The following is a 26,604-nucleotide window of genomic DNA, read 5'->3' as shown; positions in this document are numbered from 1 at the left end:
ACTGGTTCTCTTCAACTGGTTCTCTACTTCAACTGGTTCTCTACTTCAACTGGTTCTCTACTTCAACTGGTTCTCTACTTCAACTGGTTCTCTACTTCAACTGGTTCTCTACTTCAACTGGTTCTCAACTTCAACTGGTTCTCAACTTCAACTGGTTCTCTACTTCAACTGGTTCTCTAATTCAACTGGTTCTCTTCAACTGGTTCTCTTCTACAACTGGTTCTCAACCTCAACTGGTTCTCAACTTCAACTGGTTCTCAACTTCAACTGGTTCTCTACAACTGGCTCTGACTTTACAAACTAAAAATCCGTGGTTCGATCCCCATCAAGGATGAAAACACTGGTCGTGTTTGCCTTAACATTATCAGATAACTTGTGACATTCTGACATCATTGTTGTTACACTGATACAAAATCGTACTGCAATTATTTGTTCCATTTTCTTGTGTTTACCTTAATAAAACGTGAATCAGATATATAACAGTTTTATTTCTAAATTTTTGTAATGAAGGATCCTTACAGATGTTTGAATAATGTAAGATAAGATAAGATAAGATAAGATTTCGTTCGGATTTTTAACCCCGGAGGGTTAGCCACCCAGGATAACCCAAGAAAGTCAGTGCGTCATCGAGGACTGTCTAACTTATTTCCATTGGGGTCCTTAATCTTGTCCCCCAGGATGCGACCCACACCAGTCGACTAACACCCAGGTACCTATTTGCTGCTGGGTGAACAGGACAACAGGTGTAAGGAAACGTGTCGGAATTTCCACCCGCCGGGAATCGAACCCGGGCCCTCCGTGTGTGAAGCGGGAGTTTTAGCCACCAGACCACCGGTGTTTGTCAGGAAACAAGTACATCCTGACATGGTTCTCTGTCAGATAATGACCCATAACTGGTTAAACATCCTCCAGCATGTAGCAGATAGGTTTCAAACTTCATATAAACAACTGAGGATCATTAATTAGCGTCCTAAGATTCTCAAAGGATTAGTCTTCTTGTTGGGTGTTTATAGGGCCACTGACGCCATACGCCGTATCGAACCCGCTAGAGTCTCTCCTGCTGTGTACAAACTAAAATACATAATAATAATAATAATAATAATAATAATAATAATAATAACAATAATAATAATAATAATAATATCTTTATTTACTAGAAGTACATGTACAAGGTATACAGTCCTAGCTGACAACAATGACATACTACTATATAGAAAGTCTCTTGTTATGCTCTGCATGTCGGGCAAATTAGGTCAGTGTCCCAGGATGCCACCCAAACCAGTCCACTAACACCCAGGATGCCACCCACACCAGTCCACTAACACCCAGGATGCCACCCACACCAGTCCACTAACACCCAGGATGCCACCCACACCAGTCCACTAACACCCAGGATGCCACCCACACCAGTCCACTAACACCCAGGATGCCACCCACACCAGTCCACTAACACCCAGGATGCCACCCACACCAGTCCACTAACACCCAGGATGCCACCCACACCAGTCCACTAACACCCAGGATGCCACCCACACCAGTCTACTAACACCAGGATGCCACCCACACCAGTCCACTAACACCCAGGATGCCACCCACACCAGGTACCCATTTTACTGATGGGTAAACATGGACAACCGATGTAAGGAAACACTCCCAATGTTTCCATCCTTGTCGGGAATCAAACTCGGACGCTCAGCAGGTAAAGATAGAGCTTTGCCTACCAGGCCATGGGCCACCTCTTCGCCCAAGTTTAAAACCCTTGTCTATATAGTTGTGAACCGAACACTGACACTGTGTTTGAAGATACCGGAGGGGTTTTAATACCCCGTGATAACCCAGGAAAGCCGAGCCAGCAAGATCAGTGTTCTGGCTGTGCTGTGTTAGAATGAGATACAGAGTTGAAGTAGAATTGATGAAGATCTATGTCATCAACCTGAAGTGTAATAACTATATAATTTCTGACGGTTTTTTCAATGTATTGGGTTAAAGAAGAATTTCTTGGTGAAGCCGAAGTTATGTAGCTGTGGTGATCCTGTGTAAGAGTTGTTGGTGCACTCCTTGAGTAACTGTCTGTACAAGTCAGCAAGTTCGTGATGATGGGAGTGTTGTGCCAGAGTGCGACACAGAGCAGTGTTGAAGGCAGTACCTTCCTTAGTAAAGGAGTACGAGGTAAAACTTCCACTGCTTGAGTACAGACACACTGTGTCCTGTAGGGGTTCCTCTACTCTTGTATACTTGACTCTCTTGTTTCTTCTAACATTCTCCTCCTTGTAGTAACCACAACAAAAGTCAAAGATAAATAATTTGGGTTTATTTTTCAACCCTGGGCATTCTGAGTCCTTAAAAAGTTCACATACCCACTGAGTGCTCAAAACCCTCATGTCACTTGTTAGGAACTTCTCGTTACCGATGCCGTGACTTGATATAATAAAAACCGCACAACCCACACGGTCCAGGAGCTGCATCTCCCTGACACTGGTCAACACTTGCTTGGTCTCTTGTGCTGTCAAGGAACAATGTGAGTGTCCAGTGTAACCCATTTTGCCGAAGACGTTTGACAGGTTCTTGACGTCTGAGTTTGACCCCTCAAGGACCAGGTCAGGTCGCTCCTGGAAGGAACTGTAGCTTAGGATACACACGTATCCTCTAGGATCTGTGTCCATCCTGTAGACGTCTGGACCTGACGTCTGGACTGATCCTGGTCTTACATTCAGCCTCAGTGGACCAATCTAATAACAAAGAAAGATCTTTAAGTCGATACATATAATTATTATTATTATTATTATTATTATTATATTCACTGGGAATTGTTTAACTTATAAAGGTTATGCAGTGTCAGTGAATTACATCATCCCTTAAGACACCGTATATCAGATCCTAAGCTGAACCTCTTATATTTATGAAGATGCGGTAAACCCTCATGGGCTAGGCTCACAAGGGAGTGTTCTCTACAATAGTTTATGGGAAAAAGAGTCTTACCGGGAGTAAGTTGAATGGGGTGCCAGAGATGGTGTCGTCGGAGCTGTGTTCGTCTCTCTGTTCACTGACTCTCTTAGGTGTTCCTCTCTGTCAACACAGATATGCTCAGTAATAACACACAGAAACGCGATAGATCAATAGATCTGGATCCCTTTCTGGGATCCTCTTCAACTGAAGAGGATCCCAGAAGGGAATCGAGATATATATGTATTTTGTTATTGAACATTAGGAAGCGTTAATTATAATTTAGTTATCCACAAAAAAAGTTGGAAATATAGACGAATTTTTATAAGAGAGTTTAATATATGTACATTAACCCATTTTGTGAAAAAATGGGTTAATATGAGTTTTTCGTCGCTCTGAAGATGGCTTTAATTCTGACCGAAAAACCGAGTGATAACTCGTGTGTGGTACACACTGGTGCTGTTATATTTACTAAGTAGAAAAGTACTGCTCTAATTCCTTGGATAAAGAGCCCTTCAGCCAAATCAAAGCACCTACCTACCTAGAAGCGTCAGGGTACATAGTGACAGTAAGTCATACCTGAGGAAAGTTGTCAAAGATAGGTTCCCGGAGTAAGCTGAGAGCCAGGTGACGAGGTGTAGTCACCTGCAGTTCCCTGGTCAAGGCTCCTTGTACCAGGTGACCAGCGTGGTAGTCAGGATCAGCACCCAGCTGTAACAAGTGCTGTATCTTGCTGGTATCCCACCACAGTACAGCCTCGAACAGCGGTGCAGCAAGCTGTCATTACAACCACATTATAACATTGCTTATCGTCAACATATTTATAACGGCAGTTGCAGAGTATAATGCCTCACGAAAGACATAGCTAACAGAGTCTAACAGAAAGAACTAACCAGGTCCTACGTCTCACCTCTTGGCGCTATAAAAAGCTCCATCCTGTCACTTCTTCTCCATATTGTTTCAGACTATGGAACAATGCTCTTCTCCAGACTGAGGGACTGACCACCTCAAAACTTTAAGGGTGATGGACTGATTACATCGTCTTCAAGTATCTTCTGCTTCTATCAACTTTTCTGTACTTGACTGAAGAAGCCTACTGTGTAGGCGAAACGTTTCATAATAAAGATACCTAACTGTTGCATATGTGTCTTACCTAACAACCTGTCGGTATTTTATACCATTTTAATGTTTCCTTGAAGGTTCTGTTGTGGTTATCACGTTTGTTAAGGTTATATTATGATAGGTCTAATATCTTTTCTAACAGATTCTAGATTTAGAAAGAAAGAACTAACCAGGTCCTTGAAGGTTCTGTTGTGGTTATCACGTTTGTTAAGGTTGAAGTCCTCGTCAGCCAGCAATATCTTCAGCACTTGAGTGTGACCCTTGAGGGCAGCCAGGTGAGCTGGAGTCTGACCTTCCTTGTTGACAATATTGGGACTGATAAGCTTCAGCAGGAAGCTTAACACCTCTGGCTGGTTGCTGTCTGCTGCTGCATGCAGCAGAGACCAGCCTGTCTGCTGTCTGCACACTGCTGGTCCTGTCACCAGCAGTAAGTCTTGTAGACGCTTCAAGTCACCCTCTTCCACACACTTAAATATCTTAACCTGTAAGTGTAGGGAACTAACGATTATTATTATTATTATTATTATTATTATTATTATTATTATTATTATTATTATTATTAAGACAAATGTAACTTCAAGATATCTTACGAGTTTCTTTCCAGTCGAGTTTAGACGGTATCTGAGTGATCGTGTGTGAGTCGACGTGATGGATGTCCTGCTCGACACCTTGGCACTTCCTTTCTGGCACTTACTGACAAGTGACACTATCACTCTCCTCCTGGCACTGACCTGCACGACATAGTGTGGGATATATTACCAGTTAGTGTTGACTGGAATCATGTTGCAACACACTGGTATATCCATGATATACATTGGTATATCCATGATATACATTGGTATATCCATGGTATATATTGGTATATCCATGGTATATATTGGTATATCCATGGTATATATTGGTATATCCATGATATACATTGGTATATCCATGGTATATATTGGTATATCCATGGTATATATTGGTATATCCATGGTATATATTGGTATATCCATGATATACATTGGTATATCCATGGTATATATTGGTATATCCATGGTATATATTGGTATATCCATGGTATATATTGGTATATCCATGGTATACATTGGTATATCCATGATATACATTGGTATATCCATGATATACATTGGTATATCCATGATATACATTGGTATATCCATGATATACATTGGTATATCCATGATATACATTGGTATATCCATGATATACATTGGTATATCCATGATATACATTGGTATATCCATGATATACATTGGTATATCCATGATATACATTGGTATATCCATGGTATACATTGGTATATCCATGGTATATCCATGATATACATTGGTATATCCATGGTATACATTGGTATATCCATGGTATACATTGGTATATCCATGGTATACATTGGTATATCCATGGTATACATTGGTATATCCATGGTATACATTGGTATATCCATGGTATACATTGGTATATCCATGGTATACATTGGTATATCCATGGTATACATTGGTATATCCATGGTATACATTGATATATCCATGGTATACATTGGTATATCCATGGTATATATTGGTATATCCATGGTATACATTGATATATCCATGGTATACATTGATATATCCATGGTATACATTGGTATATCCATGGTATATATTGGTATATCCATGGTATATATTGGTATATCCATGGTATATATTAGTATATCCATGGTATATATTAGTATATCCATGGTATATATTGGTATATCCATGGTATATATTAGTATATCCATGGTATACATTGATATATCCATGGTATACATTGGTATATCCATGGTATATATTGGTATATCCATGGTATATATTGGTATATCCATGGTATATATTAGTATATCCATGGTATATATTGGTATATCCATGGAATACATTGGTATATCCATGGTATATATTAGTATATCCATGGTATATATTGGTATATCCATGGTATATATTAGTATATCCATGGTATATATTGGTATATCCATGGTATATATTAGTATATCCATGGTATACATTGGTATATCCATGGTATATATTAGTATATCCATGGTATACATTGGTATATCCATGGTATACATTGGTATATCCATGGTATACATTGGTATATCCATGGTATATATTAGTATATCCATGGTATACATTGGTATATCCATGGTATATATGTAGTCAAATAAGGATATCATATGCTATAATTATGTCAGAGGGTGCTGACTTACCTGCCTGTTAGTGAAGGCATTAGGCGACATGCTGCTGCTGCTGTTGGTCTCCAGCTGTTGGACACAATAAATGTTTGGCTTAGCAATACATTTGTAAATTCTTTCCTTGGATACAATAATTAGAAAGTAATTTCAAGTCTATTGAAAATTAGCGAATTACTGGACTGTTATTTTACAGTTATTTTATTATTAATTATTATATTGTTGGATCTGAAGTGAGGGAGAGTTCTCCTGCCTAAGCTCATTCCTAAGCTCATTCCTAAGCTCATTCCTAAGCTCATTCCTAAGCTCATTCCTAAGCTCATTCCTAAGCTCATTCCTAAGCTCATTCCTAAGCTCATTCCTAAGCTCATTCCTAAGCTCATTCCTAAGCTCATTCCTAAGTTCATTCCTAAGCTCATTCCTAAGCTCATTCCTAAGCTCATTCCTAAGCTCATTCCTAAGCTCATTCCTAAGCTCATTCCTAAGCTCATTCCTAAGCTCATTCCTAAGTTCATTCCTAAGCTCATTCCTAAGCTCATTCCTAAGTTCATTCCTAAGTTCATTCCTAAGCTCATTCCTAAGCTCATTCCTAAGCTCATTCCTAAGCTCATTCCTAAGCTCATTCCTAAGCTCATTCCTAAGCTCAGCCCCAGGATGCCACTCATAACAGTCAACTAACACCCAGGTGCCTATTTACTGCCCAGGATGCCACTCATAACAGTCAACTAACACCCAGGTATCTATTTACTGCCCAGGATGCCACCCACAACAGTCAACTAACACCCAGGTATCTATTTACTGCCCAGGATGCCACCCACAACAGTCAACTAACGCCCAGGTATCTATTTACTGCCCAGGATGCCACCCACAACAGTCAACTAACACCCAGGTATCTATTTACTGCCCAGGATGCCACTCATAACAGTCAACTAACGCCCAGGTGCCTATTTACTGCCCAGGATGCCACTCATAACAGTCAACTAACACCCAGGTATCTATTTACTGCCCAGGATGCCACCCACAACAGTCAACTAACACCCAGGTATCTATTTACTGCCCAGGATGCCACCCACAACAGTCAACTAACACCCAGGTATCTATTTACTGCCCAGGATGCCACCCACAACAGTCAACTAACACCCAGGTATCTATTTACTGCCCAGGATGCCACCCACAACAGTCAACTAACACCCAGGTATCTATTTACTGCCCAGGATGCCACCCACAACAGTCAACTAACACCCAGGTATCTATTTACTACCCAGGATGCCACCCACAACAGTCAACTAACACCCAGGTATCTATTTACTGCCCAGGATGCCACCCACAACAGTCAACTAACACCCAGGTATCTATTTACTGCCCAGGATGCCACCCACAACAGTCAACTAACACCCAGGTATCTATTTACTGCCCAGGATGCCACCCACAACAGTCAACTAACACCCAGGTACCTATTTACTGCCCAGGATGCCACCCACAACAGTCAACTAACACCCAGGTACCTATTTACTGCCCAGGATGCCACCCACAACAGTCAACTAACGACCAGGTATCTATTTACTGCCCACGATGCCACCCACAACAGTCAACTAACGCCCAGGTATCTATTTACTGCCCAGGATGCCACCCACAACAGTCAACTAACACCCAAGTACCTATTTACTGCCCAGGATGCCACTCATAACAGTCAACTAACACCCAGGTATCTATTTACTGCCCAGGATGCCACTCATAACAGTCAACTAACACCCAAGTACCTATTTACTGCCCAGGATGCCACTCATAACAGTCAACTAACGACCAGGTATCTATTTACTGCCCACGATGCCACCCACAACAGTCAACTAACACCCAGGTACCTATTTACTGCCCAGGATGCCACCCACAACAGTCAACTAACACCCAAGTACCTATTTACTGCCCAGGATGCCACTCATAACAGTCAACTAACACCCAGGTATCTATTTACTGCCCAGGATGCCACTCATAACAGTCAACTAACACCCAAGTACCTATTTACTGCCCAGGATGCCACTCATAACAGTCAACTAACACCCAGGTATCTATTTACTGCCCAGGATGCCACTCATAACAGTCAACTAACACCCAGGTATCTATTTACTGCCCAGGATGCCACTCATAACAGTCAACTAACACCCAGGTACCTATTTACTGCCCAGGATGCCATCATAACAGTCAACTAACACCCAGGTACCTACTTACTGCCCAGGATGCCTTCATAACAGTCAACTAACACCCAGGTACCTACTTACTGCCCAGGATGCCACCATAACAGTCAACTAACACCCAGGTACCTAATTAATTGTAGGTGACCAAATACATTACTTCCCCGTAATCAAACCCAGTTGTCTACGATATTATCCTAAGTAATTAAACTATGTGTGATAAGTGTACTTATATGTACCTGTGCCTCAATAAACTTACTTATATCTAGACTGTGAGTATGGTGTAAGTAAGTTTACTGGAGAGTTTAGTAGTGTGGTAGTCAGGAGAGGTGTTTACGAGGCAGCAGTGGAGGCCCTGTTGCTGCTGGTGTTGGGTATTGACTGACTAGAAGGCGGTCCAAGGTTGCTTATATGTGTGTGTGTGTGTGTGTGTGTGTGTGTGTGTGTGTGTGTGTGTGTGTGTGTGTGTGTGTGTGATAGCGTGGTGGACAGGTAGCAACCTGTGCGTGATAGTGACGTAGGGAGTACAGGTTCTGGCTTGTGGCACTCTGACGTCACACACACACATGGGAGCCAGGAGCTGTGTATCGACCCCTGCAACCTCATATAGGTGAGTAATACTCTGAACACTTACATTTAATTTTCATAATATCTATCTATCTATACATACATATATACAGTGAAGAGGCGGGGCCAGGAGCTAGGACTCGACCCTTGCAACCTCGACTAGGTGAGTACAACTAGGTAAGTACATATATACATACATACATAGGGTTAGATAGAGTGGATAAGATAAGATTTCGTTCGGATTTTTAACCCCGGAGGGTTAGCCACCCAGGATAACCCAAGAAAGTCAGTGCGTCATTGAGGACTGTCTAACTTATTTCCATTGGGGTTCTCAATCTTGTCCCCCAGGATGCGACCCACACCAGTCGACTAACACCCAGGTACCTATTTACTGCTAGGTGAACAGGACAATAGGTGTAAGGAAACGTGTCGAAATGTTTCCACCCGCCGGGATTCGAACCCAGGCCCTCCGTGTGTGAAGCGGGAGCTTTAGCCACCAGGCCACCGGTACACCAGGTCACCAGACCACCGGGCCACACTAGGTTGTTTGGGATGTGAGGAGATAGAACCAGGGATAACACATTCAACTTCAAGATGCAAGTGAGTCATAAGAGATGTCAGGACGTAGTATTTACTGTTAGACTGATGAATAAGTGGAATGTAATGGAATAAGAGGGAAAGTCAAGATTATGGTTTGAGGAGTAGGTGTGATCGGGCCAGTGTCGTTACAACCCTTTAACCCAACAATACTGCCAGTGTCGTTACAACCCTTTAACCCAACAATACTACCAGTGTCGTTACAACCCTTTAACCCAACAATACTACCAGTGTCGTTACAACCCTTTAACCCAACAATACTACCAGTGTCGTTACAACCCTTTAACCCAACAATACTACCAGTGTCGTTACAACCCTTTAACCCAACAATACTACCAGGGTTGTTACAACCCTTTAACCCAACAATACTGCCAGTGTTGTTACAACCCTTTAACCCAACAATACTGCCAGTGTTGTTACAACCCTTTAACCCAACAATACTGTCAGTGTTGTTACAACCCTTTAACCCAACAATACTGTCAGTGTTGTTACAACCCTTTAACCCAACAATACTGCCAGTGTTGTTACAACCCTTTAACCCAACAATACTGCCAGTGTCGTTACAACCCTTTAACCCAACAATACTGCCAGTGTCGTTACAACCCTTTAACCCAACAATACTACCAGTGTTGTTACAACCCTTTAACCCAACAATACTGTCAGTGTTGTTACAACCCTTTAACCCAACAATACTGCCAGTGTTGTTACAACCCTTTAACCCAACAATACTGCCAGTGTTGTTACAACCCTTTAACCCAACAATACTGTCAGTGTTGTTACAACCCTTTAACCCAACAATACTGCCAGTGTTGTTACAACCCTTTAACCCAACAATACTGCCAGTGTTGTTACAACCCTTTAACCCAACAATACTGCCAGTGTTGTTACAACCCTTTAACCCAACAATACTGCCAGTGTTGTTACAACCCTTTAACCCAACAATACTACCAGTGTTGTTACAACCCTTTAACCCAACAATACTGCCAGTGTTGTTACAACCCTTTAACCCAACAATACTGCCAGTGTTGTTACAACCCTTTAACCCAACAATACTGCCAAGGTCGTTACAACCCTTTAACCCAACAATACTGCCAGTGTTGTTACAACCCTTTAACCCAACAATACTGCCAGTGTTGTTACAACCCTTTAACCCAACAATACTGCCAGTGTTGTTACAACCCTTTAACCCAACAATACTGCCAGTGTTGTTACAACCCTTTAACCCAACAATACTGCCAGTGTTGTTACAACCCTTTAACCCAACAATACTACCAGTGTTGTTACAACCCTTTAACCCAACAATACTACCAGTGTTGTTACAACCCTTTAACCCAACAATACTGCCAGTGTTGTTACAACCCTTTAACCCAACAATACTGCCAGTGTTGTTACAACCCTTTAACCCAACAATACTGCCAGTGTTGTTACAACCCTTTAACCCAACAATACTGCCAGTGTCGTTACAACCCTTTAACCCAACAATACTGCCAGTGTCGTTACAACCCTTTAACCCAACAATACTACCAGTGTTGTTACAACCCTTTAACCCAACAATACTGTCAGTGTTGTTACAACCCTTTAACCCAACAATACTGCCAGTGTTGTTACAACCCTTTAACCCAACAATACTGCCAGTGTTGTTACAACCCTTTAACCCAACAATACTGCCAGTGTTGTTACAACCCTTTAACCCAACAATACTGCCAGTGTTGTTACAACCCTTTAACCCAACAATACTGTCAGTGTTGTTACAACCCTTTAACCCAACAATACTGCCAGTGTTGTTACAACCCTTTAACCCAACAATACTGCCAGTGTTGTTACAACCCTTTAACCCAACAATACTGCCAGTGTTGTTACAACCCTTTAACCCAACAATACTGCCAGTGTTGTTACAACCCTTTAACCCAACAATACTACCAGTGTTGTTACAACCCTTTAACCCAACAATACTGCCAGTGTTGTTACAACCCTTTAACCCAACAATACTGCCAGTGTTGTTACAACCCTTTAACCCAACAATACTGCCAAGGTCGTTACAACCCTTTAACCCAACAATACTACCAGTGTTGTTACAACCCTTTAACCCAACAATACTACCAGTGTTGTTACAACCCTTTAACCCAACAATACTGCCAGTGTCGTTACAACCCTTTAACCCAACAATACTGCCATTGTTACAACCCTGTAACCCAACAATACTACCAGTGTTGTTACAATCCTGTAACCCAACAATACTACCAGTGTTGTTACAACCCTGTAACCCAACAATACTAACAGTGTTGTTACAACCCTGTAACCCAACAATACTACCAGTGTTGTTACAATCCTTTAACCCAACAATACTACCAGTGTCTTTACAACCCTTTAACCCAACAATACTACCAGTGTTGTTACAACCCTTTAACCCAACAAAACTGCCAGTGTTGTTACAACCCTTCAACTCAACAGCACTGCCAAGGTCGTCATGACCCTTAAACCCAACAACACTGCCAGGACCGTTACAACCCTTGACCCCAACAACATTGCCAGGGTCGTCACAACCCTTCACCCCAACAACACTGCCAGGGTCGTTACAACCCTTCACCCCAACAACACTACCAGGGTCGTCACAACCCTTCACCCCAACAACACCACCAGGGTCGTCACAACCCTTCACCCCAACAACACTACCAGGGTCGTCACAACCCTTCACCCCAACAACGCTACCAGGGTCGTCACAACCCTTCACCCCAACAACACTGCCAGGGTCGTCACAACCCTTCACCCCAACAACACTACCAGGATCGTCACAACCCTTCACCCCAACAACACTACCAGGATCGTCACAACCCTTCACCCCAACAACACCACCAGGATCGTCACAACCCTTCACCCCAACAACACTACCAGGATCGTCACAACCCTTCACCCCAACAACACTACCAGGGTCGTCACAACCCTTCACCCCAACAACACTACCAGGATCGTCACAACCCTTCACCCCAACAACACTACCAGGATCGTCACAACCCTTCACCCCAACAACACTACCAGGGTCGTCACAACCCTTCACCCCAACAACACTACCAGGATCGTCACAACCCTTCACCCCAACAACACCACCAGGATCGTCACAACCCTTCACCCCAACAACACTACCAGGATCGTCACAACCCTTCACCCCAACAACACTACCAGGGTCATCACAACCCTTCACCCCAACAGCACTACCAGGATCGTCACAACCCTTCAACCCAACAACACTACCAGGGTCGTCACAACCCTTCACCCCAACAACACCACCAGGGTCGTCACAACCCTTCACCCCAACAACACTACCAGGATCGTCACAACCCTTCAACCCAACAGCACTACCAGGGTCGTCACAACCCTTCACCCCAACAACACTACCAGGGTCGTCACAGATACAACAGTTATGGTTGTAACAGGGAAGGCTAACAGCTTGAGGCTGGTACAACACGTTACAAACAACGGATCTTATATCAGACAATTCACAATTAATGTCACTGCGTACACTGAGAACTATATATATCTCGATGCATATTTTCATGCACTGAGATGTATCTCTCAGTGCATATATATATGTACCTTGTATAATTTTCTGGTACGTCATGGATCAGTCTGTGGTGGGGAACTGTGTCGAAGGCTTTCTTACAGTCCAGGAAGATGCAGCTTGACCTTACCTTGTCTACATCCCAGTAACTTATAAAACTCTGGTGGGGAACTGTGTCGAAGGCTTTCTTACAGCCCAGGAAGATGCAGCTTGACCTTGCCTTGCTTACATCCCAGTAACTTATGAAACTCTGGCAGGATTCTCAGACAGGGTGTGCCATCTCAGAACCATATTATTGTTTTGACTGATCAAGTTTGTGTGTACGTAACAAATTATTCTCGTGACAATCACCATCAAACCAGGGAACGGGTGGGATTTGAACCCATGGCGAGTGGGTCGTAAAACTGCATGACAGTGCGTAAACCACTGGACAAGCTGGCTACAATAAGATTCATCCAACTACGCATATTTATACACTGTAGGGAGGTTAACATGGGCCACCACTGTGACCACAAATTAAGGTTTTTACAGATGACTCAGGAGATTCATCTGTAAAAATCTACACGGTGTACAATGCCTGATGTACACCGTCCGTGTACAGTGCCTGATGTACACGATGTACAGTTCCTGACGTACACGGTGTACAGTGCCTGACGTACACGGTGTACAGTGCCTGACGTACACGGTGTACAGTGCCTGACGTACACGGTGTACAGTGCCTGACGTACACGGTGTACAGAGTCTTGAACGATTCCTTACTGAGGTATCGGAACGCTAGTCTTAGGTTTGCCAGGCGCCCATATACTACAACAGTTGTCTGGTTGATGATTAGATGTGGCCCGGTGTGGCCCGGTGTGGCCCGGTGGTCTGGTGGCTAAAGCTCCCGCTTCACACACGGAGGGCCCGGGTTCGATTCCCGGCGGGTGGAAATTCCGACACGTTTCCTTACACCTATTGTCCTGTTCACCTAGCAGCAAATAGGTACCTGGGTGTTAGTCGACTGGTGTGGGTCGCATCCTGGGGGACAAGATTAAGGACCACAATGGAAATAAGTTAGACAGTCCTCGATGACGCACTGACTTTCTTGGGTTATCCTGGGTGGCTAACCCTCCGGGGTTAAAAATCCGAACGAAATCTTATCTTATCTTATCTTAGATTTAGATTTTGCCGCTTCTGTGGCAAAATCTAAATCTAATCATTGTGGTTATAATAATGATGTTGTTGGCGGTGTTATACTCACCCAAGATCCTTTTCCTTGGGTGAGGTTTGCAGTCTTTGACCCCTTAGACTGTACTCCGTCTGAGGTCTTCTTTACCCTTCTCAAATCTTCATGACTTTGCACTTGGTGGGGTTGAACTCCAGGAGCCAGTTGCTGGACCACGCGTCCAGCCTGTCCAGGTCTCTTTGTAGACCTGTCTGATCCTTATCTGATTTAATTCTCATTAACTTCACATCATCTACAAACAAGGACACTTCTGAGTCTATCCCTTCCGTCATGTCATTCACATATACCAGAAATAGCACTGGTCCTAGGACTAACCCGTGTGGGACCCCGCTCGTCACAGGTGCCCACTGTGATACCTCGCCACGTGCCATGACTCACTGTTGCCTCCCTGTCAGGTATTCTCTGATCCATTGCAGTGCCTTTCCTGTTATTCTTGCCTGCTCCTCCAGCTTTTGTTGATTCACAGCTCCTGGCCCCGCCTCTTCGCTAGTGGCTACTAGGTCCACTCTCTCCATGCTCCACACTTCCTCTATGAATGTACTCACCTAGTTGTGGTTGCAGGGGTCGATTCACAGCTCCTGGCCCCGCCTCTTCACTTGTCGCTACTGGGTCACTCTTCCTGCTCCATGAGGTTTATCATACCTCTTCTTAAATCTATGTATGTGTGTGTGTGTGTGTGTGTGTGTGTGTGTGTGTGTGTGTGTGTGTGTGTGTGTGTGTGTGTGTGAGTGTGTGTGTGTGTGTGTGTGTGTGTGTGTGTGTGAACGCGCCCTCGTCCCCGTATACACATGACGTCAGGTGGTGTAGACACAGTGACGTCAGGTGGGTGGCACCAGCAGCGTGTTGAAGCAAGGATATCCAGGGAGTGGCTCCCCTTCCTCCCCCTGACACCCCTTCCTCCCCCTGACACCCCTTCCTCCCCCTGACACCCCTTCCTCCCCCTGACACCCCCTTCCTCCCCCTGACACCCCTTCCTCCCCCTGACACCCCTTCCTCCCCCTGACACCCCTTCCTCCCCCTGACACCCCTTCCTCCCCCTTCCTACCCCCTCCCTCCCCTCACAGGTGTACAGCACTTAAGGTGCCAGTGTTCCGGTGTTATCTGCAAATGTAGCGGAACTTTTGTCCGTGTTGCCTCGTGATGTTCTTTGTACACTTCACCTGAACACTTCACCTGAACACTTCACCTGAACACTTCATGTGAACACTTCACCTGAACACTTCATGTGAACACTTCACCTGAACACTTCACGTGAACACTTCACCTGAACACTTCATGTGAACACTTCACCTGAACACTTCATGTGAACACTTCACCTGAACACTTCATGTGAACACTTCACCTGAACACTTCATGTGAACACTTCACCTGAACACTTCATGTGAACACTTCACCTGAACACTTCATGTGAACACTTCACGTGAACACTTCACCTGAACACTTCATGTGAACACTTCACCTGAACACTTCACGTGAACACTTCATGTGAACACTTCACCTGAACACTTCATGTGAACACTTCACGTGAACACTTCACCTGAACACTTCACCTTCACCTGAACACTTCACCACTTCATGTGAACACTTCACCTGAACACTTCATGTGAACACTTCACCTGAACACTTCATGTGAACACATCACCTGAACACTTCACCTGAACACTTCACGTGAACACTTCATGTGAACACATCACCTGAACACTTCATGTGAACACTTCATGTGAACACTTCACCTGAACACTTCATGTGAACACTTCACCTGAACACTTCATGTGAACACATCACCTGAACACTTCACCTGAACACTTCACCTGAACACTTCACGTGAACACTTCATGTGAACACTTCACCTGAACACTTCACCTGAACACTTCACCTGAACACTTCACGTGAACACTTCACCTGAACACTTCACCTGAACACTTCACCTGAACACTTCACCTGAACACTTCACCTGAACACTTCACGTGAACACTTCACCTGAACACTTCACCTGAACACTTCATGTGAACACTTCACCTGAACACTTCACCTGAACACTTCACCTGAACACTTCATGTGAACACTTCACCTGAACACTTCACCTGAACACTACACCTGAACACTTCACCTGAACACTTCGCATACTCTTCTATACCTCACATAATCTAGTGGGTATGTGTCACGTGAGGTTAATTAAGGTTGTATGCTGATGCTGGATACTCGATGATAGGTCTGACACACACAATATACAAGGTGCTGGTTGTACTGTGTTCACCAGGGAACACAAACACTTTCCTCACACGGTTACTTATTTAATAACTTCTAAATTAGTCTTTACTAACGTGGCAGTCATTCTTAAGTTTACAATGTTCCTGAATAATATATTATTAGTAAGGATGGTGCTCGTCTCCTGTGTTGTAAGTTCAATTATTGTGTTATGTTTACCTCTGGTGATATGTTTGGTGTTATGTTTACCTCCAGGTCCTTCTCCTTGGGTGAAGTTTGTAGCATATGAACCAGTGCTCTTTATTGTTTAGGTCTCTGAGGTGTGTGTGTGTGTGTATTCACCTATTTGTGGTTGCAGGGGTTGATACATAGCTCCTGGAACCGCCATTCACTGATCGCTACTAGGTCCTCTCTCTGTGTATGGATCCTGCCTCCACTACATCACTCTCCAGATTGTTCCACTTCCTGACAACTCTATGACTGAAGAAATACTTCCTAACATCCCTGTGATTCATCTGAGTTTTCAACTTCCAGTTGTGTCCCTTTGTTGCTGTGTCCCATCTCTGGAACATCATTTCTCTGTCCACCTTGTCTATTTCTTAGTATTTCGTATGTCGTTATCATGTCCCCCGTTTCCTTCCTGTCCTCCAGAGTTGTCAGATCGATTTCACTTAACCTCTCCTCCTAGAACATTCCTCTTAGCTCCAGGACTAGTCATGGTGCTAACCTTTGCACCAGTATGGAACCCACCAGGTGTGGGTTCCATACTGGTGCTGAATACTCCAGTATAGGCCTGACGTGCACGGTTTACAGTGTCTTCGAGTCGGAACGCTATTCTTAGGTATGCTAGGCGCCCATGTGATGCAGCAGTTATCTGGTTGATATGCGGCTCAGGAGATGTGCTCGGTGTTATACTCACCCCAAGATCTTTTTCCTTGTGTGAGTTTTGTAGTTTTTAAACTTCTAGGTTTAATTTGGTTTTCTTTGTCCTTCCCCAAACTTCGTAACTTTGCACTTGCTGGGAGTTAAACTCCAGGAGTCATTTGTCAGACCTGGCTTGCAGCCTACGAACAGTGACACCTCTGAATCTATCCCTTCCGTCATGTCATTCACATATAATAGAAACTGCACCGGACCTATGACTGACCCTTGTGGAACCCCACTCAACACTTGCACCCACTCCAACACCTTGTCACGTACCAACACACTTTGTTTCCTTTCAGGTATTCTGTGATCCACTGCAGGCCTTTCCTTGCTATTTCTGTCTGCTCCTTCAGTTTTTCAACCAGTCTCTTGTGTGGTATTGTGTCGAAATCCTTCTTACAGTCCAAGAAGATGCAGTCTACACATCATCCCCTCTCTCTCTCCTGTCTTACTTCTGTTACCTTATCGTAGAACTCCAGTAAGTTTGTGATGCAGGATTTCCCTTCCCTGATACCGTGCTGGTTATCGTGTATAAGCCCGTTCCTTTCTAAGTGCTCCACCACTCTTCTCCAGATAACTTTCTCCATAACTCTGCATATTATACATGTCAGTGACACTGATCTGTTGTTTAGTGATACCTGTCTGTCTCCTTTCTTAAAAACTGCGACTACATTTACTGTCTTCCACACTTCAGGTAATCGCCCTGTTTCAGTGGGTTTATTGAAGACTGTTAGAGGTACACAGCGTGTCTGCTCCCTCTCTCAGGACCCAAGGAGAGATGTTGTGCATGTGTGTGTGTGTGTACTCACCTAATTGTGTTTGCAGGGGTCGATTCATAGCTCCTGGCCCCGATTGTTATTAGTGGCACACACGCTGCATCTGCTCTCTCTCAGGACCCAAGGAGAGATGTTGTGTGTGTGTGTGTACTCATCTAGTTGTGGTTGCAGGGGTCGAGTCACAGCTCCTCCTCTGTGTATGTGTGTATACTCACCTAACTGTACTCACCTAATTGTGGTTGCAGGAGTCGAGACTCAGCTCCTAGCCCCACCTCTTCACTGATCGCTACTAGGTCCTCTCTCTCTCTACGTGTGTGTGTGTGTGTGTGTGTGTGTGTGAGCATGCGACCCACTACCACAACAAACTGCATGTTGGAGCCTGTGTGTGTGTGTGTGTGTGTGTGTGTGCGTGTGTAAAGAGTCTAGCTAGCAACTCTGCCAGTCTCTCCCTCACACAGTGTCCAACCTTCACCACACCAACACCACCTCTCACCACCACCCTGGACAACAGTGTTACAGTGTTACCTGTGTTACAGTGTTACCTTACCAGTGCCCAGTGACACACCACGTACAATATACCCTGAGAAGAAAAACACCAATCATCTTCGCCTCTAACCCATCTCCCAGGTAAATTTAATTTACAATATAATTTACAAGACCTGTAAGTAATTTACAAAGGTTATTATGTATGACATTTATAATTTGTGTACGTGTGCCTAAATACGCTTTCAATATACGTTTTTCAAAAGTGGCACTGGTGCCATTTAGTGCCATATAGACGTTGTAAGTTACATTACGCATTTAGGCCTAGTTAACCCAGATATTTAGGCCTAGTGTATTCCAGATATTATTCGAAAAGTTTAGATATTTTAAGAGTTCTGAAATGAGTGGATTATAATTATTAATTATTATTATTATTATTATTATTATTATTATTGATTATTATTATTGATAATTATTATTGATTATTATAATTTATAACGTAACTCTTAGTTACCGTTCTTTCAATGCGGAAGAGGATGTAATTAAGCTTGATCCGAGGAAGGAGACATTAGCTCTAAATTCTCGCATCAAGAGCCTGTGAACTAATACTACCAGTGTAGAGGCGGGGCCAGGAGCTGTGACTCAACCTCAATATTCGTCATGCAGCTGCAGATTTTGTGTATATACCTGGAGTTTACCTGGAGAGAGTTCCGGGGGTCAACGCCCCCGCGGCCCGGTCTGAGACCAGGCCTCCTGGTGGATCAGAGCCTGATCAACCAGGCTGTTGCTGCTGGCTGCACGCAAACCAACGTACGAGCCACAGCCCGGCTGATCCGGAACTGACTTTAGGTGCTTGTCCAGTGCCAGCTTGAAGACTGCCAGGAGTCTGTATAACAGGAATATGTGAGACAGTTTCTGAATCTTAATTTTGAAGGGGCTGGAAGTCCCTGGTTAAGAGGGACTAATTTCGAACCTACACCCGGAAATCACTCCCTATGAAAGCAAAAAAAACTCGGCAGGAGATGCATCATTCCCCCGATGAAAAGCAGGGGCGTCACTAGTGCACTGAGACAACACAATAAGTGTCCGGGGCCCGAGACTGTTCAACTGTCTCTCAGCACACATAAGGGGGATTACCAATAAACTCCCGGCTGTCTTCACGTCCCCTGGCTGTCTTCAAGACCCCTGGCTGTCTTCAAGACCCCTGGCTATCTTCAAGACCCCTGGCTGTCTTCAAGACCCCTGGCTATCTTCAAGACCCCTGGCTGTCTTCAAGACCCCTGGCTTTCTCCAAGACCCCTGGCTGTCTTCAAGACCCCTGATTGTCTTCAAGATCCCTGGCTGTCTTCAAGATTCCTGACTGTCTTCAAGACCCCTGATTGTCTTCAAGATCCCTGGCTGTCTTCAAGATTCCTGACTGTCTTCAAGACCCCTGGCTGTCTCCAAGACCCCTGGCTGTCTTCAGGACCCCTGGCTGTCTTCAAGACCCCTGGCTGTCTTCAAGACCCCTGATTGTCTTCAAGATCCCTGGCTGTCTTCAAGATTCCTGGCTGTCTTGAAGACCCCTGATTGTCTCCAGGACCCCTGGCTGTCTTCAAGACCCCTGGCTGTCTTCAAGACCCCTGGCTGTCTTCAAGACCCCTGGCTTTCTCCAAGACCCCTGGCTGTCTTCAAGACCCCTGGCTGTCTTCAAGACCCCAGGCTGTCTTCAAGACCCTTGGCTGTCTTCAAGATCCTTGGCTGTCTTCAAGACCCCTGGCTGTCTTCAAGACCCCTGGCTGTCTTCAAGACCCCTGGCTGTCTTCAAGACCCCTGGCTATCTTCAAGACCCCTGGCTGTCTTCAAGACCCCTGGCTATCTTCAAGACCCCTGGCTGTCTTCAAGACCCCTGGCTTTCTCCAAGACCCCTGGCTGTCTTCAAGACCCCTGATTGTCTTCAAGATCCCTGGCTGTCTTCAAGATTCCTGACTGTCTTCAAGACCCCTGATTGTCTTCAAGATCCCTGGCTGTCTTCAAGATTCCTGACTGTCTTCAAGACCCCTGGCTGTCTCCAAGACCCCTGGCTGTCTTCAGGACCCCTGGCTGTCTTCAAGACCCCTGGCTGTCTTCAAGACCCCTGATTGTCTTCAAGATCCCTGGCTGTCTTCAAGATTCCTGACTGTCTTCAAGACCCCTGATTGTCTTCAAGATCCCTGGCTGTCTTCAAGATTCCTGACTGTCTTCAAGACCCCTGGCTGTCTCCAAGACCCCTGGCTGTCTTCAGGACCCCTGGCTGTCTTCAAGACCCCTGGCTGTCTTCAAGACCCCTGATTGTCTTCAAGATCCCTGGCTGTCTTCAAGATTCCTGGCTGTCTTGAAGACCCCTGATTGTCTCCAGGACCCCTGGCTGTCTTCAAGACCCCTGGCTGTCTTCAAGACCCCTGGCTGTCTTCAAGACCCCTGGCTTTCTCCAAGACCCCTGGCTGTCTTCAAGACCCCTGGCTGTCTTCAAGACCCCAGGCTGTCTTCAAGACCCTTGGCTGTCTTCAAGATCCTTGGCTGTCTTCAAGACCCCTGGCTGTCTTCAAGACCCCTGGCTGTCTTCAAGACCCCTGGCTGTCTTCAAGACCCCTGGCTGTCTTCAAGAAGGCGCTGGACAGACACCTAAAGTCAGTACCTGACCAGCCGGGCTGTGGTTCCTACGTCGGTTTACGTGCGGCCAGCAGTAATAGCCTGATCCACCATGAGGTCTGGTCATGGACCGGGCCCAGGGGGCGTTGACCCCGGGAACTCCTTCCAAAGACTGCAAACCTCACTCAAGGAAAAAGATCTGGGGGTGAGTATAACACCGAGCATATCTCCTGAGGCGCACATCAATCAGATAACTGCTGCAGCATACGGGCGCCTGGCAAACCTACGGATAGCGTTCCGATACCTCAGTAAGGATTCGTTCAAGACTCTTTATACCATTTACGTCAGGCCCATACTGGAGTATGCAGCACCAGTCTGGAATCCACACCTAGTCAAGCACATCAAGAAATTAGAGAAAGTGCAAAGGTTTGCAACAAGACTAGTCCCAGAGCTACGGGGATTGTCCTACGAAGAAAGGTTGAGGGAAATTGGCCTGACGACACTGGAGGACAGGAGGGTCAGGGGAGACATGATAACGACATAAAATACTGCGCGGAATAGACAAGGTGGACAAAGACGGGATGTTCCAGAGAAGGGACACAGACACAAGAGGTCACAATTGGAAGTTGAAGACTCAGATAAATCAAAGGGATGTTAGGAAGTATTTCTTCAGTCATAGAGTAGTCAGGCCATGGAATAGCCTAGAAAGGGATGTAGTGGAGGCAGGAACCATACATAGTTTTAAGGCGAGGTATGATAGAGCTCATGGGGCAGGGAGAGAGAGGACCTAGTAGCAATCAGCGAAGAGGCGGGGCCAGGAGCTGTGAATCGACCCCTGCAACCACAAATAGGTGAGTACACACACACACACACACACACACACACACACACACACACACACACACACACACACACACACACACACACACACACACACACGGGAAATCCTGTGTCACAAACCTACTGGAGTTCTATGACATGGTGACAGCAGTAAGAGAAGAGAGAGAGGGGTGGGTGGATTGCATTTTCTTAGACTGCAAGAAGGCGTTTGACACAGTACCACACAAGAGATTAGTGCAAAAACTGGAGGACCAAGCAGGAATAACAGGGAAGGCACTGCAATGGATCAGGGAATACTTGTCAGGAAGACAGCAGAGAGTAATGGTACGAGGCGAGGTGTCAGAGTGGGCACCTGTGACCAGCGGGGTCCCACAGGGGTCAGTCCTAGGACCAGTGCTGTTTCTGGTATTTGTGAACGACATGACGGAAGGAATAAACTCCGAGGTGTCACTGTTTGCAGATGACGTGAAGTTGATGAGAAGAATTCATTCGATCGAAGACCAGGCAGAAATACAAAGGGATCTGGACAGGCTGCAGACCTGGTCCAGCAACTGGCTCCTGGAGTTCAATCCCACCAAGTGCAAAGTCATGAGGATTGGGGAAGGGCAAAGAAGACCGCAGATGGAGTACAGTCTAGGGGGTCAGAGACTACAAACATCACTCAAGGAAAAAGATCTTGGGGTGAGTATAACACCAGGCACATCTCCTGAAGCGCACATCAACCAAATAACTGCTGCAGCATATGGGCGCCTAGCAAACCTCAGAACAGCATTCCGACATCTTAATAAGGAATCGTTCAGGACCCTATACACCGTGTACGTTAGGCCCATATTGGAGTATGCGGCACCAGTTTGGAACCCACACCTAGCCAAGCATGTAAAGAAACTAGAGAAAGTGCAAAGGTTTGCAACAAGACTAGTCCCAGAGCTAAGAGGTATGTCCTACCAGGAGAGGTTAAGGGAAATCAACCTGACGACACTGGAGGACAGGAGAGATAGGGGGGACATGATAACGACTTACAAAATAATGAGAGGAATTGACAAGGTGGACAAAGACAGGATGTTCCAGAGATTGGACACAGTAACAAGGGGACAAAGTTGGAAGCTGAAGACACAGATGAATCACAGGGATGTTAGGAAGTATTTCTTCAGCCACAGAGTAGTCAGTAAGTGGAATAGTTTGGGAAGCGATGTAGTGGAGTCAGGATCCATACATAGCTTTAAGCAGAGGTATGATAAAGCTCATGGTTCAGGGAGAGTGACCTAGTAGCGACCAGTGAAGAGGCGGGGCCAGGAGCTTGGACTCGACCCCTGCAACCTCAACTAGGTGAGTACAACTAGGTGAGTACACACAAGGGCAACAGTAACAACGGGAAGACCAGAGCGAGCCCCTGGTTTACCCGATGGTGTAAGGAGGCATAAACAAAGTGCAATAGAGAATGGAAAAAGTACAGAAGGCAGAGAACACACGAAAATAGGGAGATCAGTCGCAGAGTCAGGAATGAGTACGCACAGGTAAGGAGGGAGGCCCAGCGACAGTATGAAAATGACATAGCATCGAGAATCAAGACTGACCCGAAACTGTTGTATAGCCACATCAGGAGGAAGACAACAGTCAAAGACCAGGTGATCAGATTAAGGACAGAAGGTGGAGAACTCACAAGAAATGATCAGGAGGTATGTGAGGAGCTGAACAGGAGATTTAAGGAAGTTTTTACAGTAGAGACAGGAAGGGCTGTGGGAAGACAGCACAGAAGGGAACATCAAGAGGGAATATACCAACAAGTGTTGGATGACATACGAACAACTGAGGAGGAGGTGAAGAAGCTCTTAAGTGACCTTGACACCTCAAAGGCGATGGGACCGGACAACATCTCCCCATGGGTCCTTAGAGAAGGAGCCGAGATGCTGTGCGTGCCTCTAACCACAATCTTCAACACATCCCTTGAAACTGGGCAACTACCTGAGAAATGGAAGACAGCTAATGTAGTCCCCATATTTAAGAAAGGAAACAGAAACGAGGCACTAAACTACAGACCTGTGTCTCTGACATGTATTGTGTGCAAAGTCATGGAGAAGATTATCAGGAGGAGAGTGGTCGAACACCTGGAAAGGAACAAGATTATAAATGAAAACCAGCATGGGTTCATGGAAGGCAAATCTTGCATCACAAACCTCCTGGAGTTTTATGACAAGGTAACAGAAGTAAGACACGAGAGAGAGGGGTGGGTAGATTGCGTTTTCCTAGACTGCAGGAAGGCCTTTGACACAGTTCCCCACAAGAGATTAGTGCAGAAGCTGGAGGATCAGGCGCACGTAAAAGGGAGGGCACTACAATGGATAAGGGAATACCTGACAGGGAGGCAGCAACGAGTCATGGTACGTGAAGAGGTATCACAGTGGGCGCCTGTTACGAGCGGGGTCTCACAGGGGTCAGTTCTAGGACCAGTGCTATTTTTGATATATGTGAACGACATGATGGAAGGAATAGACTCTGAAGTGTCCCTGTTCGCAGATGACGTGAAGTTGATGAGAAGAATTAAATCGGACGAGGATGAGGCAGGACTGCAAAGAGACCTGGACAGGCTGGACATGTGGTCCAGCAACTGGCTTCTCGAATTCAATCCAGCCAAATGCAAAGTCATGAAGATTGGGGAGGGGCAAAGAAGACCGCAGACAGAGTATAGGCTAGGTGGACAAAGACTACAGACCTCACTCAGGGAGAAAGACCTTGGGGTGACCATAACACCGAGCACATCACCGGAGGCACACATCAACCAAATAACCGCTGCAGCATACGGGCGCCTGGCAAACCTGAGAATAGCGTTCCGATACCTTAATAAGGAATCGTTCAAGACACTGTACACTGTGTATGTTAGGCCCATACTGGAGTATGCAGCACCAGTCTGGAACCCACACCTAGTCAAGCACGTCAAGAAGTTAGAGAAAGTACAAAGGTTTGCAACAAGGCTAGTCCCAGAGCTCAAGGGAATGTCGTACGAGGAAAGGTTAAGGGAAATCGGACTGACGACACTGGAGGACAGAAGGGTCAGGGGAGACATGATAACGACATACAAGATACTGCGGGGAATAGACAAGGTGGACAGAGATAGGATGTTCCAGAGAGGGGACACAGGGACAAGGGGTCACAACTGGAAGCTGAAGACTCAGACGAGTCACAGGGACGTTAGGAAGTATTTCTTCAGTCATAGAGTTGTCAGGAAGTGGAATAGCCTAGCAAGTGAAGTAGTGGAGGCAGGAACCATACATAGTTTTAAGAAGAGGTATGACAAAGCTCAGGAAGCAGAGAGAGAGAGGATCCAGTAGCGATCAGTGAAGAGGCGGGGCCAGGAGCTGAGTCTCGACCCCTGCAACCACAATTAGGTGAGTACAATTAGTTGGGTATATACACATTCACAAATACACACACACACACATACACACACACACATACACATACACACACACACACACACACACACACACACACACACACACACACACACACATACACACACACACACACACACACACACACACACACACACACACATACACACACACACACACACACACACACACACACACACACACATACACACACACACACACACACACACACACACACACACACACACACACACACACACACACACACACACACACACACACACACACACACACACACACACACACACACACACACACACACACACACACACACACACACACACACATACACACACACACACACACACACACACACACACACACACACACACATACACACACACACACACACACACACACACACACACACACACACACATACACACACACACACACACACACACACACACACACACACACACACACACACACACACACACACACATACACACATACACACACACACACACACACACACACACACACACACACACACACACACTTTTTGGCAAGAAGATCAGTGTGGGATTGAATCCCGTGCTGGTCGACCAGTAGACTCCCACTACATCCACAATAAAAGGCATCAGAACCTGTCTGAGACCAGATTAACCATGGGATGTGGGTTGTGACTTCCCCTCATAGTCATGGAATTCAAGATTTTCATTTGTTTTGATCCTGCATTGCTCTAGTTTCTACATTTATTGCCTTGTCTACTTTCATAGCTACTGAATCCCCAAATTTAAGGTATCGGAACCTCTCTGAGATCAGGTTACCTGGAGTTTACCTGGAGAGAGTTCCGGGGGTCAACGCCCCCGCGGCCCGGTCTGTGACCAGGCCTCCTGGTGGATCAGAGCCTGATCAACCAGGCTGTTGCTGCTGGCTGCACGCAAACCAACGTACGAGCCACAG

The 26,604-nt window shown here is 45.4% G+C and overlaps 2 protein-coding genes across 4 annotated transcripts in view; one reads left to right on the top strand and one right to left on the bottom strand.

Annotated features, from left to right (window-relative positions):
- Positions 1-448: 448 nt before the first annotated feature.
- The window catches only part of LOC128701699 (uncharacterized), a 139,875-nt gene continuing 113,719 nt past the window's right edge, over positions 449-26,604 (bottom strand). The window contains exons 7-12 of one of the 3 annotated variants that reach the window (XM_070105065.1): positions 6,290-6,343; positions 4,656-4,796; positions 4,236-4,547; positions 3,523-3,720; positions 2,980-3,066; positions 449-2,729 (exon numbers count right to left, since the gene is read on the bottom strand). In XM_070105065.1, the coding sequence (XP_069961166.1) occupies positions 1,971-2,729; positions 2,980-3,066; positions 3,523-3,720; positions 4,236-4,547; positions 4,656-4,796; positions 6,290-6,343 (1,551 nt within the window). In that variant the 3' untranslated portion in view covers positions 449-1,970. The remainder of the gene's footprint in view (positions 2,730-2,979; positions 3,067-3,522; positions 3,721-4,235; positions 4,548-4,655; positions 4,797-6,289; positions 6,344-26,604) is intronic. The other 2 variants (XM_070105063.1, XM_070105064.1) reach the window with 2 other exon arrangements.
- LOC128701698 (serine/arginine repetitive matrix protein 2) overlaps positions 18,771-26,604 on the top strand; it is a 40,342-nt gene continuing 32,508 nt past the window's right edge. The window contains exon 1 of the mRNA XM_053795554.2: positions 18,771-18,940. The gene's annotated coding sequence lies outside the window, so the exon portion shown is untranslated. The remainder of the gene's footprint in view (positions 18,941-26,604) is intronic.

This window comes from Cherax quadricarinatus, chromosome 96, assembly GCF_038502225.1.
Source record: "Cherax quadricarinatus isolate ZL_2023a chromosome 96, ASM3850222v1, whole genome shotgun sequence".
Lineage (NCBI taxonomy): Eukaryota > Metazoa > Arthropoda > Malacostraca > Decapoda > Parastacidae > Cherax > Cherax quadricarinatus.
Note: the sequence above shows the minus strand (reverse complement) of the source record. Positions and strands in the feature narration are given on the sequence as shown.